This window comes from Taeniopygia guttata, chromosome 5, assembly GCF_048771995.1.
Source record: "Taeniopygia guttata chromosome 5, bTaeGut7.mat, whole genome shotgun sequence".
Classification (NCBI taxonomy): Eukaryota; Metazoa; Chordata; class Aves; order Passeriformes; family Estrildidae; genus Taeniopygia; species Taeniopygia guttata.
The window spans coordinates 61,697,099-61,711,785 of record NC_133030.1 but is presented as its reverse complement, the minus strand read 5'-3'; the positions used below and the strand labels follow the sequence as shown (position 1 = coordinate 61,711,785).

The following is a 14,687-nucleotide window of genomic DNA, read 5'->3' as shown; positions in this document are numbered from 1 at the left end:
CAATATTCAGGGCTCTTGGAGCAAATCTTTGTGAGCTTGGATGTGCCCTAACCTTGTTGGTGGCACCTGAGGTGTCAGTGCTGGCTGCATGGAGGGAGATCTCCCTGGGGAAGAGGAAGGGGGATGTGGGAAGAGAAAGAGACTCATTGGAGTGCCATAGAGAAATATCGGCCTTGTCTCTTATTTTCAACCTTTTTTGCAAAAAAATAGCTGAGATGTTTTCTATACAGGAACCTGGTGCAGAATTTGTCCCCAGCTGGTTCCCTGCAGAAACAGCCACAAGTGGGGCTCTGGCCCCATTTTATTCCTGTGACAAATGTCAGAGTGTGGCACAAGCCCTGCCCAGATGTGGTGTCCTCCTGGACCCCCAGGCATCCCTGTCCAGGGGTTTACAACAGGAGAAACTCATTCCTCTGTGAGCTCATTCCCACTTCCTTCAATGACATTCATTCCAAAAGAGGTTAAAATTCATGAGGGAAGGTGGGAATTTACCACTCTGCAGTGGGGGCAGATTTGGCCATGGGAGAAGGAGCTGTCTTGCCTATGAATAGGGATTAATCCTGTGCCCCTGAGTTGCTTAAGTCTAATTTTGGGGACTCCAATGGTATTACTCTAGATTTACACCAACATAACTGAGAACAAAATCCGGCCCTAAATATAGGAAGATAAAGCAGGAATTGGGGAAGGGTGTTTTTTCTTACTGATGAAAACCCTTCTCATGGTTACAAGGGAAACAGGATACCCAAGGTGTTTGTGGGACCCCTTCTGGGCCCCATCCTGGTGTCCCCATGCCCATTTCCCTTCTCTTCTTTTTTTTTTTTTTTTCCAGTCTGCACACAACTTTTAGTTTCCCGACCCGATGAAGAGAATATAAGTTCCTATTTACAGCTCATAGACAAATGTCTAATCCACGAGGTGAGTCGTGTCAGATCATCTAAAACTGTTGTTCTCATCACTTGGAAACTGTTTCCAAAGTGTCTGTTTATGTAAACCTTTGGGTTTCTAACACAAATATTTTTGGGGGGTATTAATAGTAATTGTGACAGAACGGGCTTGGAGCAGGCGGTAGCTCCAACGTGGTGCATGGAAATGTTGCTTCCCCCCACGCTGCTTTAATTGCCAAGGCCTGGAGCTGGGAAATTCATCTGGCTCATGACAGTGCCACCAGCAGCTGGATGAAAGCAAGAATCCTGGGAGGAACGTGCAGGCAGTTTCCATCAGACCGACCCGGCGATCCCTTGGCGTCGCCTCCTCCCGTTTGGCACCACTTGGGATTTTGCAACAGGGATTTTACATCTGTTCCCGCTCCCAGCGGGTCTGCCTTGGCTGGGTGATGGCTTGGGATGGCCCAGGCTGTGTCACAGGGCTCTGGCACGCTCCTGCCAGTGTCCCTGCTGTCCTGCAGTGTCTCCTACCTATTCTGGCAGTACCTGGAAGAACAAGCTGCTTCTCTCACCTGCCCGTGTGGCAGGGGTCAGGGAGCAGAAGTGGTGGAAGCTGAGAGCAAAGCCAGGAGGACATGGAGCTTTTCCCAAAGTGCCTGCACTTTTCCCACCAGAGCCATCCCACGTCCCAGGACCGCCCTCTGCGCTGGCTCCGGCACAATCAGCACCAGGAGAGAGCATCTCCTCCTGAGTGGTTCAGAGCAATCAAGTCAGGCACTAATTAGCCTCCAGATTGTCCTCTGGAGATTTCTGCTGCTCTCCAGCAGAGAGCTGGGGTGTCTAAAGTTAGCAGTGGTGCACGTGGGTGTCGCTGTCACCCACACCTCCTGCCTGGAGCTCTGGGAGCAGGTCTGTCGCTGCCAGGGTGACCTTTGCAGGGAGCCCGGGTGGGTGACAGGCTCACCCTGGGTGGCCTCTCCAGAGTCTGGGAGTGCCAGCAAGCTCTGCCCAGCCCTGAGAAGGGGGATAGGATTCCACAGGGCAGCTCAGCTTTCCAAATCCCAGCTTTGCTCACCCTGGAAGCATTTGTAGAGCCACATCCAGGTGACAAGTGTCACCACCCATCAGTACCCACCATCAAACCCTCGCTCTGCCAAAAGGAGTTGGCAGCCTTGAGGCAAAGCTGGGCTGTCACTGGGACACAGGGAATGCTGCCAGCATTTTCTCCACCTGAGATGAGTAAATCCTGAGGAAAGACCAGTGCTTCCCCCTGGACTTTCTGATGGGGCTCAACTCACCCCATCACACTCCCACATGCACATCCCTGCTGGCTTTGTCCAGAAGAACTATTCATACATTTCCTATTTTTCTCTCTTTTTTTGGGGGGGCAGGCGTTTACAGAGATCCAGAAGAAGCGGCTGCTGTCATGGAAACAGCAGGTGCAGAAACTCTTTCGGTCCTTCCCTCGGAAATCCCTCCTGGAGCTGTCAGGCTATCGGCAGCAGAGGAGGTACGCAGGATTTCGGGATTTTGGGAGGGGAGGGATGGATGCAGCAGCCAGAGCAGGAGCACTCCAAGTGGGAACATCCCCCCAGAGGGAGGGATGGGTTCTGCTGGGTTCAGAGCTGTGTTTTTAAATCACTTTTATCAGCATCGCCCCTTGGTTTCATTCTGCAAAGCCTGGTTTGTTGCAGGTTTTTTATTCCCAAAAAAGACAGTGTTTTGGAGATAACTGGGAGCATAGGAACTTCCAGGATGAGATTTCAGGAGAGCTCAGCCCTTCCTAATAAAACTTGGATTTATTAGGTCATTCTAACCAAATTTTAGAGAACTTGAGAAGTCTCAGAGGTGACCATATTTGTAAAAACAAACTTAGAAGAGGAGAAAGAAAACCCAACAGCAAAAGCTGAACTTAAATTAGACACTGGAGAATCCATTCATTAGAAATCTCAAAGAAATAAAAGTTCCCAGGGCATTACCTGGATTATTTTAGATTGTATTTAAGAACAGCCCCATTTTGCAGAAGTAAAATAAGCTTTAAAGAAAAACACTGTGGATCTGAGAACTGCAGAAGGGCGGGAAGGTGACTGGCAGACGGGAAGAAAAGAGGGTGCTGTACACCCAGACTGCCTCCTTCCTGCTGCCTGTGCAGGACTGAGGGACCACCTCGGTGGGGTGGGAGAATCAGAACCCCTTGGAGGGCTCAGTGTCTCACCCTCGGTGGGGTGGGGGGTCAGGACCCCCTTGGAGGGGTCAGTGTCTCACCCTCAGTGGGGTGGGGGTCCCAGGGGTCGGTGTCTCACCCCTGTCTCTCTCTCTCTCCACAGCCGAGGCTTTGGCCAGTCCAACTCCCTCCCGACCGCCGGATCCGCGGGGGCAGGGCTGGCACGGAGGAACCCCCGGCAGTTCCAGATCCCCTCCCGAAACCTCCCCACGGCCCGGCTGGGGCTGCTGGGCCCCACGGGGCTGCTGGGCACCCCCCAGCGCAGCCCTGCCGCCAGCCCCGCCATCCTCAAGCAAGGCAGACAGGTTGGGCAGTGTTCATGGCATTTCCAACTCTTCCATGCCTTTCCCACCAGCTTCATTTGCTTTTCCTTCTCTGACTCATCTCAATCTTTGCTTTTTTCCCCCACTCTTCCAAGTTGTTTGTGGGCATTTGGGTTGCGCTCCCCTCCGTGCAGTGGGATGTGGAAGTGGGAGCAGCACAGGGGGACAACCAAGCACCAGAGGGGGAAAAGCTGAGTCCTTGAAGTGGCTTATAAAATAGAGAGAGGGAATTTTGGCAAGAGCAGATAATGGTAGGAGGAAGGGGAGGGTTTTAAATTGGCAGAGGGGAGATTTAGATGATATACTGGGAAGGAATTCTTCCCTGTGAGGGTGGTGAGGCCCTGGCACAGGGTGCCCAGAGAAGCTGTGACTGCCCCTGGATTGCTGGAAGTGCCCAAGGCCAGGTTGGACAGGGCTTGGAGCAGCCTGGGACAGTGGGAGGTGACCCTGCCCGTGGTTACTAGTCTTGTAACAAGACTATCTGTAAGGTCCCTTCCAACCCAAACCATCCTGTGATTCTACAAGCCCAAAGTGGTTATAAACCCATGGCACAGAGGGCTTTGCTGTGCATCCCACACCTTGTGTTTGCTCCCCACAGAACCTGTGGTTTGCCAACCCTGGGGGCAGTAACAGCATGCCCAGCCGGAGCCACAGCTCGGTGCAGAGGACGCGCTCGCTGCCGGTCCACACGTCCCCGCAGACCATGCTGATGTTTCAGCAGCCAGGTAGGCAGCAGAGGTGCTTTTCCACTTACCCACAGCCAGGTGAGATGAGGGGAGGCGAGAGGAGCTGTGTTGGGGTATCTCTGAATTCCTGGGGTAACCACGGGCATCGCCAGAGGGATTTTTGACCCTGTATGTGAGTCTGTGTTACAGTGCTGGTGCCTTGCCTAGCTCGTTTCTGAGGGGCTCCTGTCAGGAGGGAAGGTGGTGGCTCATCCATCACTTTTTCCTCCTGGATGGACACAGCCCCGGTGCGGAAGGACTGCCTTCATGCACTCAGGGGAAATTCTTTCCACAGTGCGTGTGAAGGGAAGTGGTGCTGTGTCAGTGCTTCCTTCCCCAGCACTGCCAGAGTGCTCCTGTCTATAGGAGCATCCTCTGATTCAGGGAGGATCCTGCTGACCTTGGACCCTGGACCTGGAGCATCCTGGCCCTGAGGAAGCCTCTTTGTGTATCCCTTCCTTAGCTTTGAGCGTGCCTTTTCCTACCAACACCCCATAACCATTTACACCTCGGGACAGGGAATGCATCCCCGGGTGAGCTCACCCTCATCCCTGCACTCCTGCTGGTTTGGGCTGGCAGCTGCCTGGCCTCACACGCAGGTGGTGTTAAACTGCAGCATTTGGGCAGCAAATGTTCCCTACAGCAGGAGCAGCAGCTGTTCCTGGGTATTGATTAAACACCGGGACAAGGGCACATTTCTCAGGCGTTGGAGGAGAATAAATGGGTTTCTCTTCGCGTGTCAGCCTGCGGTGGATGAGGGCGTAGGAGGACTGGGGAGCCAAAGACGTGGATTAAATCGCAAGGAAAATAAGCAATGATGTGATGCTGGGCTCACAAACCACTGTTTGCCAGGCTGTGGGGGGGACCTCAACCTTCCTGGATCTCATCCCATGTTCCTGTGAGCCACTGGAAAGCGGGAGATGCCGTCCAGCACAGTAGCACAAGCTGTGTTTGCAGGTTTTGCTGCAGGGTGGGGAAAGTTTGCCACCACTGAGGTTAGGACAGGGGTGTTGGAAAACTCCAAACTTAGTGTGTGTGTCCCTTTTTTTGTGCTCAACCCCCCAGGGATGTGGCAGCGATGACGTGGGCGACTGAGTGGGAGCCAAGCTGGTCCCAGAGAAGGCAGGCAGTGGCTCTGCTGGTCTGTGCTGCCATCCCATGTCCAAGCACTCACCCTGCCTGCATGGACAGCATCCACCCCCAGGAGATGACCAGGGCTGCCCCCTCCCTGGGTGGGGTTCTTGATCCAGCTGTCCCTTACATCTCTTACCAGCACCTGAACCCCTTCAGATTCATCCTTTATGGATAACGGGGTGATGACTGCTTTTGTGAGTGTCTCTTGCTGAAGATGATTTTTCTGGGAGTCCCGTCAGACACTCCTGGAGCATTTTTCAGATGGTTTTCCCAACAGAGCAGGCAGGCAGGGTCCCTGCCAGGTCCCTGACCAGGGTCTCCTATTCCCTTTCTCCCTGCAGAGTTCCAGGTGCCGGTGACTGAACCTGACATCAACAACAGGCTGGAGTCCCTGTGCCTGAGCATGACGGAGCACGCACTCAGCGGTGAGCATTCCCTCCTCCTGGGGCTCTTCCAGCACGTCCACGCCGCCTCTGCTGAGCCCCCCAGCACCTGCCCCGTGCCCCCCAAAAGCTGGGACAGGCTGTGGCTGTGAGAGCGGGGCCGGATGCCGGGATGCTCCCGGGGCTGCTCGGACGGGAATGTCGGCTTCTCTCGGCGAGGTGGCCGGGCAGGGGGCAAAGCCGAACGCAGGGATCGCACCAGCACCAGCAGAGTCTGTGCTAATTAGCCACTCTTCAGCTTGCTAATGGTAATTAGTGTTAGCTCGCTACTCTCGTTAGCTCTCGATGAAGCCCCTGGGTCACAGCCTTCGGAGCGTTGTGCCCTTCACCACCGGATCCCTGGTTTGGCCGGGGTGCCCCACAGCTGGGGGCTAAATCCCTGCCAGGCGCTGTGCCAGGGGCTGTGCTGGGCACCGTGCCCTGGTGCTGGCAGTCCTCACACAGCCGGGGGTGCCGGCGGATAACGGGCACGGGGAGGGAGGAGGACCGGGGCACAAACAAGCAGGGAAGATGGAAAAGGCAGCAGCAGCAGCAGCAGCAGAGCAGTGCAGAGCCCGGTGCAGCACAAAGCACCGGCACCAGGAGCTCCTGGTGTCCCTTGCGACGCTCCAGACCCCCAGGCACAAGGGATGGCCCCGGCGATGGGATGAGCGCGGCATCGCCCCGAGTCCCCGGGGACCAGCTCGGGTCTCGCTGCGGAAATCCTGGACTGTGACCGATGGCTGAGCACGGAGCCCTCGGACAGGACCGGTGCCACCAGGCTCCCTGCAGATGCAACAGCCTTCCCGGGGAGAGGAACAGGAGAACAAGGACTGTGGGAAGCAGCAGGGCCCTGGCAGCATCCCTGGCTGGGAAAACAAGGACACTTCTGTCACCCGAAGCGTTTCTCCGGCGTGTGCCCAGCCGAGGCTTAGCTGTCTTGTTCCTCTGCAGGGTACTGTTCCTCCAAGTTATTTTTTCCAGGTCGCATTCCCCGAGCCTCTCCAAACCGGTCGTGCTATAAATAGCTATTAAAAAAATAAACCTTTCGGGGGAGAAAAAAAAAAAAAAAAAGGCGTAACAAACCTGTTTGTTTTTAGTGTCAAGGAGGGAGGTGGCTGTGGTGCTCTAAGTGGTAACAGGGAATTCTCTGTTCCACAGCCACTCTGGGAGCTGCCTCCTGCCACTCTCCAACATGGGAGTGGGGTTTGGGATGGGGGTGGGGGTGGGATCAGGGCTGGAGGGTTGGAAGTGCTGTTGGGTGCTGATTTCTGTGCCCAGGGGGTGGGGACAGGGGGCTGCTGGTACCGGGGTCAGCTGTGAGGTTTGGGGTGGGTCATGGACCCCTCGCTCCTGGGATGGGGCTGTGGCTGGATGCATCCCAGCTGTCACAGGATGCTGGGAGCAGGGGCTCAGGGGAGGCAGAAAGGATGCCTGGGGGCTTTTTGTCCTTCCACCATCCTCAGATGGAGGAAAATTTTGCGTCCTCTGCGGTGCAGCTGTTGCAGGGTTGGGTGAACTGTGGGCAAGGCAGTCCCTGGGACCAGCTCTGTCCCTGTCCCCTGACTCCTGGTCAGGGACACATGAACTTGTCACGCTGTAGGAGAGTCCCAGACTGTCACCTGCCTTGTGACAAGTCCAGGCTGCCCAGAAACCCCTTCTGCTCCTGGGGAAGAGGTTGTGGGGTTGTGGCATAAGGCCTGGACCGGTGCTGGGACAGCGACCTGGGGAAGCTGCTGTGGGGTGGGGACAGCTGGTGGCACAGAAAGACCAGCAGAGCATTGACACCCCAAAATCCTTCTGCACCCCTTTTATTATTATAGGTCACAGGCTTTGGAGTGTGGGGAGATGGGAGGTGGTGGGGGTGGCCCCAACACCACCTCGCTGTAGGGGCTGTGGGTTGGGGGTGCTCTGGGGGTCCATACCCCAAATCCCCAGCTTGGGGGGTACCAGTGCTCACTGGGGCTGCTCCTAATTCTCCCTTCCCGCTTGCAGATGGTGTCGACAGAACCTCCACGATCTAGAAGGCGTCGCCAGGGGGACGCTGGCCGGGACAACAACTGCTGCGGGTCCAGCGGCGAGGTCGGGGCTGAGGGAGCCTCAGTGATAGCTTGCATCCTTTCTCCTCTCTCCTCTCCTCTCCTCTCTCTCTCTATCTCTCCTGTTTTAATTTTGTGAATGTGTAGATTGTCCTTGTGAACATATCATTAGACTTGGAATTTGTGTTGTCATTTATTACATCCATGCTAAGGGGGGGGAAAAAGATGGCAAAAAAAAAAAAAAAAAAATAAATCTCAGCGACGATGGTGAAGCAGCATGGGGAGGTTGGGGTGGACATGGAGGAGGAGAGTGCTGACAACAGAGGGTTCACCGTGGGCAAACCCTGCTCCTGGAGGAGGATACCAAGGAGCACGGAACACCACGTGGGGTGTGTGACCAAAAACCCTTTGGGGAGGATTCTCCTGCCCTGCCGGGGGCTTCGGGGATGGCAGTTCTGACTCTGGAGTTCGGCTGCTTTCGGGTGCGGGCTGACCCGGCGAGCCCAGACTGAAACAGAAATAATAAAATAACCCCAAAATTCCCTTTCAGTTTAGCCAAGAGATCTGCAGTGTGGGGGCAGCGTTGTGCTCAGGGCAGTGGAGGGTTGGGGGTGCCCATCCCTGCACCTCGCCCAGAGGAGGGTCCCCCTGCGAACTGGGGGACACTGGGAGAGTTTCCTGCATCCTGGCTCCACACATCTCCCCCAGCCTGCCCAAATCCAGCTGTAAGGGGCTTTTCCATTCCCCCAAATAAATCCCAAGTCACAAAGGGCACCAAAATGCAGCTTCCCAGCCTTGTTTTCTTGGCATTAACCGTGGGGCTGGCAGTGGCTGGGCTGCCCCTCACCCACTGCTGCTTTTTATAACGGGAGCTAAATTTGGTGTTAAATTGATAAATCTGACCTGGCACTGCTCTGAGCTGCAGTGATGCTCCCGCCGGTCCTGATGCTGCTCTGAGTCCTCTGATGGAATAACGACAAATATAAAATCAATTAATTTAGCTGATGGGTAGCAACAATATTTCAAGAATGGGCTGTGAGGACCTGGGCAGCATCAGAGGGAGCAGGGCTCGGGGCTCAGGGGTAGCCAGAGCATGGGCAGGGCTGGGAGACGTGTGAATCCTTTTGTCATGCAACGTTTTTAAGTTGTTTTTCTAAAAAAAAAAAAGAATTATATATATATATATATATATATATACACATATATGTATACAAAAACCCAAGTGCCAAATGCAATGTTTTATGTTTGCTGTTCCTTGGTGTCCTGCTTCCCGGCAGACAGGAGGTTGAGGGGGTGATGGGGAGGGTGGAGAAGGGAAAACCTGAAGGCCAGGGAGGTTGGGAGAGGTGTGAGGAGGTGAAGGCGAAGCGGGGTCGGCACTGGGGTCCCCCCCGAGCACCCCCAGCTTGTGAGGTGTGAGCGGAGCCGCCGTAGCAGGAGCCTCCCTCAGGGAGACTCCAGTGTATTTACAGAGCTGAAATTCTATTTATTCCTTCGCTGACTATGGACACGGAGGTTTTCTGATTGTTCAGAGAGATTATTTTGGATATTTTACCTATTAACTTGCTGTGGCTGGGAACCATGATAATGTCTGTTATTAACAACCACCAAATAATTCAATTGTTTTATCCTTTTGATGTTAAAAGAAGAAGAAAAAAAAAAGCTTATTTTCCATTGACAGTGTAGAGGTTAATAACGACTTAGTTGTGTTTGCTGTTTCTTGTTTTGTTTTTTGAGTAAAAACAACAAAAAAGTGGCTTCAGTTGTGTTCGGGAAGTGCTGCCTGGCTCTGGCTGCCGGTGCTAAGTGCAGGTGGCAGAGCTCCAGGGAAAGAAGCTTAAAAGGGGGAGGGAGGGAGAAAAAGCTTGAATCCTAAAAGAAATAAAAATTATTTATAGAAAGAAAAGAAAAAAAGAAAACAAAAAATCCTCCGACAGTTGCATCAGTGAGGCTGCGAAGTCAAATACTCAATAATAAAGCGGCAGTGCCTTTCTTTTTGTATCCCCCGCTCGCCCCACTGCAACTGTCCCCTCCCTGTCCTGGCTGAGATGTCACCCCAGCGGGGTCCTGGGGGTCGGGTGGGCAATCCCCCCATCCCACTGCTCGCCCAGCTCCAGCCTGGGCCCCCCAGGACCTTTTCCTGGTGCTGTTCCCCCGGGGAGCCCAACGCGCAAAGCGGCCTCGGGCGTGGATGTGACACCACGGGGACACAACCCCGTGTCCTTCAGCGTTGTCCCCATCCCCAGGGACACCCCGAGCTCGGGTGGCCGAGCCAGGGCAGATCCAGCAGGAAAATCCCAAACGGTTGGGTCAGCACTTAGGGAAGCGATTTCTGTTGTCACCTTTCTCCATGTCGGGTTTGGCTTTCGGGATGTGCCTGATGGAAAGTGAGTCCCGCAGACGTCTATAATTTGCACACAGCGACGATAACACTAAAGTTGATTTTATACGAGTCATCAGAGTTTGCAAAAGTGAGTTTTATTTTTTGTATTCCTTTTATCTTTACTTAAAGGTGAATGTGTATTCCTCTGGGAGGAATAGGAAGAAAAAAAAAAAAAAAGAAAAATACATAAAAAAACAGGAATGTTAATAATGTTAAACAGAATACTTCCTCCCTTATTAATATATATAACCCTGATGTATTTATGCCTATTGTAAGCTGACTTTAAAGAGCTTTGACCTCTCTTCTGTTGCATGCCGTTCCCGGGCAGCCTCTCCTTGTCCATGCATGCCTTTTGTCCTGGTTTTTCTGTACAAAGTTAGTGCACAAAAGAACTATTTTTGCCTAGTTAATGTTGCCGAGCAATGCCTATTTTTTAAATTTTAATTTCTTTTTTTTTTTAATTTTAATTTTTTTGGTCATATATGGCAATAGCATGTTTGTTACATGTAAAAGCTTCCCGATATAAAGAAATACTAATGTTTGGAGATGCCAGTCTTTGCAAGTGTACAGTTTTCCAATGTTGTTCCCAGTGAAACACCCTTGTGATTTCCACTTGCTCCGATGTATTTATTACTCATTTCCTCCCGTGTAACTAGGAACCATGGCTATATTTCATATCTGCGCTATATTGAAAGTGAAGGGAGATGATTAATACAAGGTTTTGTAACACTGGGGTGTGGCGCCTCCTTATTTATCCCCTTTTTGGCAGGCAGCTTCGGACTCCTTAACGCAAAAAAAAAATCTGAATTCAATAGATGTTCATCCCGTGGGCAGGAGGGGAGGAGCCCTCCACAGTTCCACAGGGGGTTGGGGATCTTTATTTAAAGCCTGTGGCAGAGCTTCCAAACCCTTGGCATTCCCCAGGCAGCTGCCTCGCTGTGCCTTTGGGGCCATCCATGCCCATGCCCCAGGAGCTGTTTAGATACAGGATTTTGGGATTTTCCTTGGAAATGGGCAGAATTGGGGCTGGAGCAGCTTGGAGGCTGCCCAGGCACACAGAGGCTTGGCCCAGAGCCTCAGCGTGTGTGTGTGGAGACTTTTGGGGTGGGATTTTAAGGCTGGGTTCTTTCTGCCCTTAAAACCTGCACGTTTCAGACCCTCCTGGGGCTGGATCAAGCAGGAAAGGGCACTCGGAGCTGGTGATGCCACTTCCCGTGGATCTCTGCTGTGGGAAGTGCCAAGGGCAGGACCTTCTACCCCTGTTTTTTCCATATTTTCTCAAACTGAGCCTCCACATCTGCAGGCTGATCAAGCCTGGCCCTGCAGGCTCTCCTCTGCCTCATCAGCCTGGCCATTCCTGCATCCAGGTCCAGGGATGCCCTCCAGAGACCTCCTGGGTGTCCCAGACCCTGCACAGGGTCTGTCCCTGTCCCTCCACAGGCATCGGGGTGGCTCAGGTCCCCCACGAGCAGCAGAAGTTGCAAATTCAGGTTATTTGAATGCTTCATCTGCTGCTTCTCCTAGGATGAGGCTCCTGCTGAGCTCTCCAAATGCTGATGGTGCCAAGACCCCAAAACCATGTCCTCAAGCTCCTTCTATTTGGGATGTTCCCAAGCATCTTGGGCCATTTTGGGGATTGTCACTGTGTTCAGTCCCACCTAAATTTCCCTGTCCATCCACATCCACATCTCACAGGCCGTGGCTCCCTGCACTTGTTGGGAATTGGCCTCCCTACACAGCTCAGACAAACCTAAATCCCAAAAAAAGCCATTTCCTTCCATGAAGTTTGCCTTTCCAGGTCCCTGTGCTGCAGTGCAGGGCTGTTGCATGAACAGAGAATGGAAAGAAAAAGGAAAAGGCAGAAAAACCTGAGTTATAAGGGCTGAAAAGGCCTCAAGGAAAGTCCATGGTAGTCATGTGTTAGGGAGAGTCCGTGGGTCCTACTGCTTGGCAAAAGGAAAGAGCCTTAAAAAAGGAAAAGCAGGAGGGGAAAAAAACATTTCAATGCTGCCAGAAGGTGTTGGATGAATCCATTCCAGACACTGAAGGCTTTACCTGCCTTCAGCCAGGGAAATCAGGTCCCTTCTCCTGCCTGGCAGAGGCTGCAGCCCGTGTCCAGCTGGGAGCAAAGCCAGGAGCTGGTGCTGCTGTTCCAGCAGCTGCTGGGCTGTGGAGATCCCAGCAGGAGCTGGGTAACCCCACATGTGTTAACATGATCTTTTATTCCATGTCTGCCTATTCCAAAAGATGGTGGAGAAGCAGCCCCAGCCCTGGAGCCAGGCAAGTGCCCCTTCCAAGGAAATTCTCCTGTCCCTTCTCCCTGACCTGGTTCCTGGTGTGGGTACAAATTCCTCATAGTTAACAGTGACTGTTAAATATGAATATCTATAAATATATATTTTTATATAAATATAACTATAACTAAATATAAATATAATATAATATAATATCATATAAATATAATATAAATATAAATATAAATATAAATATAAATATAAATATAAATATAAATATAAATATAAATATAAATATAAATATAAATATCTCAGGGAATACCTACCAGCAGGCAGGGATTTCCCACTCCAGGGAAGTTTTTATGCAAGATGGAGAGGGCTTTTCCAGCATCAAGGAATAATTAATTCCCCACATCTGCTGGCAGAGGCAGGGTGGTGCTGCTGGCCTGGCTGCCAGCCAGGAATGCTGCCAGGATACACAAATAACCAGCTGCTCCTGGCAGCCCAGGCCAGCAGCGTGGCCACTTCACCCTCTGCCACCCCCAGGGAGCTGCTTTGGCTGGAGTCAGCAAAGGGATCAGGAATTCACACCTGGAACGGGCACCTTGGCTCGTGTGGGGCGCTGGAAGGGACAGGATGGGTGGTCCTGGCATGGGATCACCGTGGGCACCTGATACCCACAGAGCTCCCTCCCCATGGCTTCTCCCAAAGCCCAGCACAGGTGCCTGGAGGAGCAGAATGGCAGGGGAACAGTTTTAAATTAAAAGAAGAGAGATTTAAATGAGGTGTGAGGAGGGAATTCATTACTCAGAAGGTGCTGGGGCCATGACACAGGTTGTCCTGAGAATCTGAGGCTGCTCCATCCCTGGGAGTGTTCAAAGCCAGGGTAAACAGGGCTTGGAACAACCTGAGGTAGTGGATGGACAGAAGACAATAATTTTTTTTTGCAACCAAAACCATTCTGTGTTTCTATGATTTTTCCCTTTTCTCATGAAACACCCCATTGACAGAGCCTGCTCAGAGGAGATGTGGTCCAGCTCAGCCAAAATCCCTCTTTTCTAAAGAAAATCAATTTTTGGGCCAATTTTAAATAACAACAATTTTTTTAAATACCTCATCCTGGCATGTAGCCTCTGCTTTTGGACAAACCAGCTCCATCCCCAAGAGGCATCACGGGTGGGTTGTTGCAGCATCACCCGGCAGTGGGATGCAGCAGAGGGGCTGTGTGCCCCTGACACCCCCAGTCTGGCATCGGGGTGACCCGTGGGCCTCCCAAAAACGCGTTTGCAGCCCCATGGAAGCCCCTGGCTCCTCCTGCGGGCTCAGCAGAGGGAGCCACAGACTGTGAGTCCCGGGCATCCCTGGGCATCCCTGAGCTCGCCTCCATCCCTCCCTCCCTCCCTCCTGCTTCCCTGCTAAACCTTTCCCATCCTTTGTCTCCCCCGCTTCCCTCCCAGCTGATCTCGTGAAGAGCAATGGAAAAGCTGCAGGAGGTGAGCACAGAGCTGGGGTGCAGCCCCCCAGAGCCAAGGGCTGCCACCCTACACAGCATCAGAAACCAAGTGAGATCACAGAATGACCTGAGCTGCAAGGGTGTGGGACTCAGATTCAGTCAAAGAAAGAAACTGAGAGTTTCTAGCCAGGCAGACACCTGAAAAAGAGCTGGAGAAAATGTAAATAATTCTTTATCTCTCTTGTTTTTCACATTGTTTATAGTTAAGTTCTATCCCTGTGCATCAAGCACTCTGCACCAATGCCCTAAGTTGTTTTCACTTCAAAACCAATAAATTTAGTCCTTGCAAAGCTCTGTATAAAAGAGCAGTATATTTTAAATAAATCAGAGTTTTACTCTCAGCAGCCTTCTAAGTCAGAATCTTCTCATTCCCATCCTGGCCCTGCACAGACACCCTTAGTGTCACACTCACTGGGGTGAGTTTTTCACCTTTGCTTCACTGCCACAATCCTGGCGTGAAGAAGAAGAGCAAACAGGGGGAAGGTGCTACAGTTCACCTCCCAAAACCACCCCTGCAACACCCCAACACCAAAAACTTGTTAAAAATGACAAATAAATTCCTTGTGATTATATTCGTTGTGCATTTTAGCAACATTTCTTTGAATACTGTGATTTATTTTCTGTCGCTCCCAGGCCAAGACTTAATTAACATGAGCTTTAATGTTTTATGCCTCCTCAACTCCTAAATCATGAGTGCAACTTCACAAACAACTGGAAGGCAAAGCTTTTCCTAGAAGTTATTTCCAGGAGCTGGCCAGAAGGGCTCAGCCAAGGCTCAAAAGGCACAGCTGACCACACTCCAAGGT

General features: G+C 52.1%; 1 protein-coding gene across 3 annotated transcripts in view; it reads left to right on the top strand.

Annotated features, from left to right (window-relative positions):
* The window catches only part of SAMD4A (sterile alpha motif domain containing 4A), a 97,194-nt gene extending 88,273 nt beyond the window's left edge, over nt 1-8,921 (top strand). For 2 of the 3 annotated variants that reach the window (XM_030275248.4, XM_072930579.1), the window contains 6 exons: nt 830-915; nt 2,276-2,394; nt 3,212-3,413; nt 4,030-4,156; nt 5,632-5,715; nt 7,708-8,921. In XM_030275248.4, coding sequence (XP_030131108.3) covers nt 830-915; nt 2,276-2,394; nt 3,212-3,413; nt 4,030-4,156; nt 5,632-5,715; nt 7,708-7,736 — 647 coding nt within the window. In that variant the 3' untranslated portion in view covers nt 7,737-8,921. Of the gene's footprint in view, nt 1-829; nt 916-2,275; nt 2,395-3,211; nt 3,414-4,029; nt 4,157-5,631; nt 6,668-7,707 lie in introns of all 3 variants that reach the window. The other variant, XR_003960953.4, reaches the window with a different exon arrangement.
* The last annotated feature ends 5,766 nt before the right edge of the window (nt 8,922-14,687 follow it).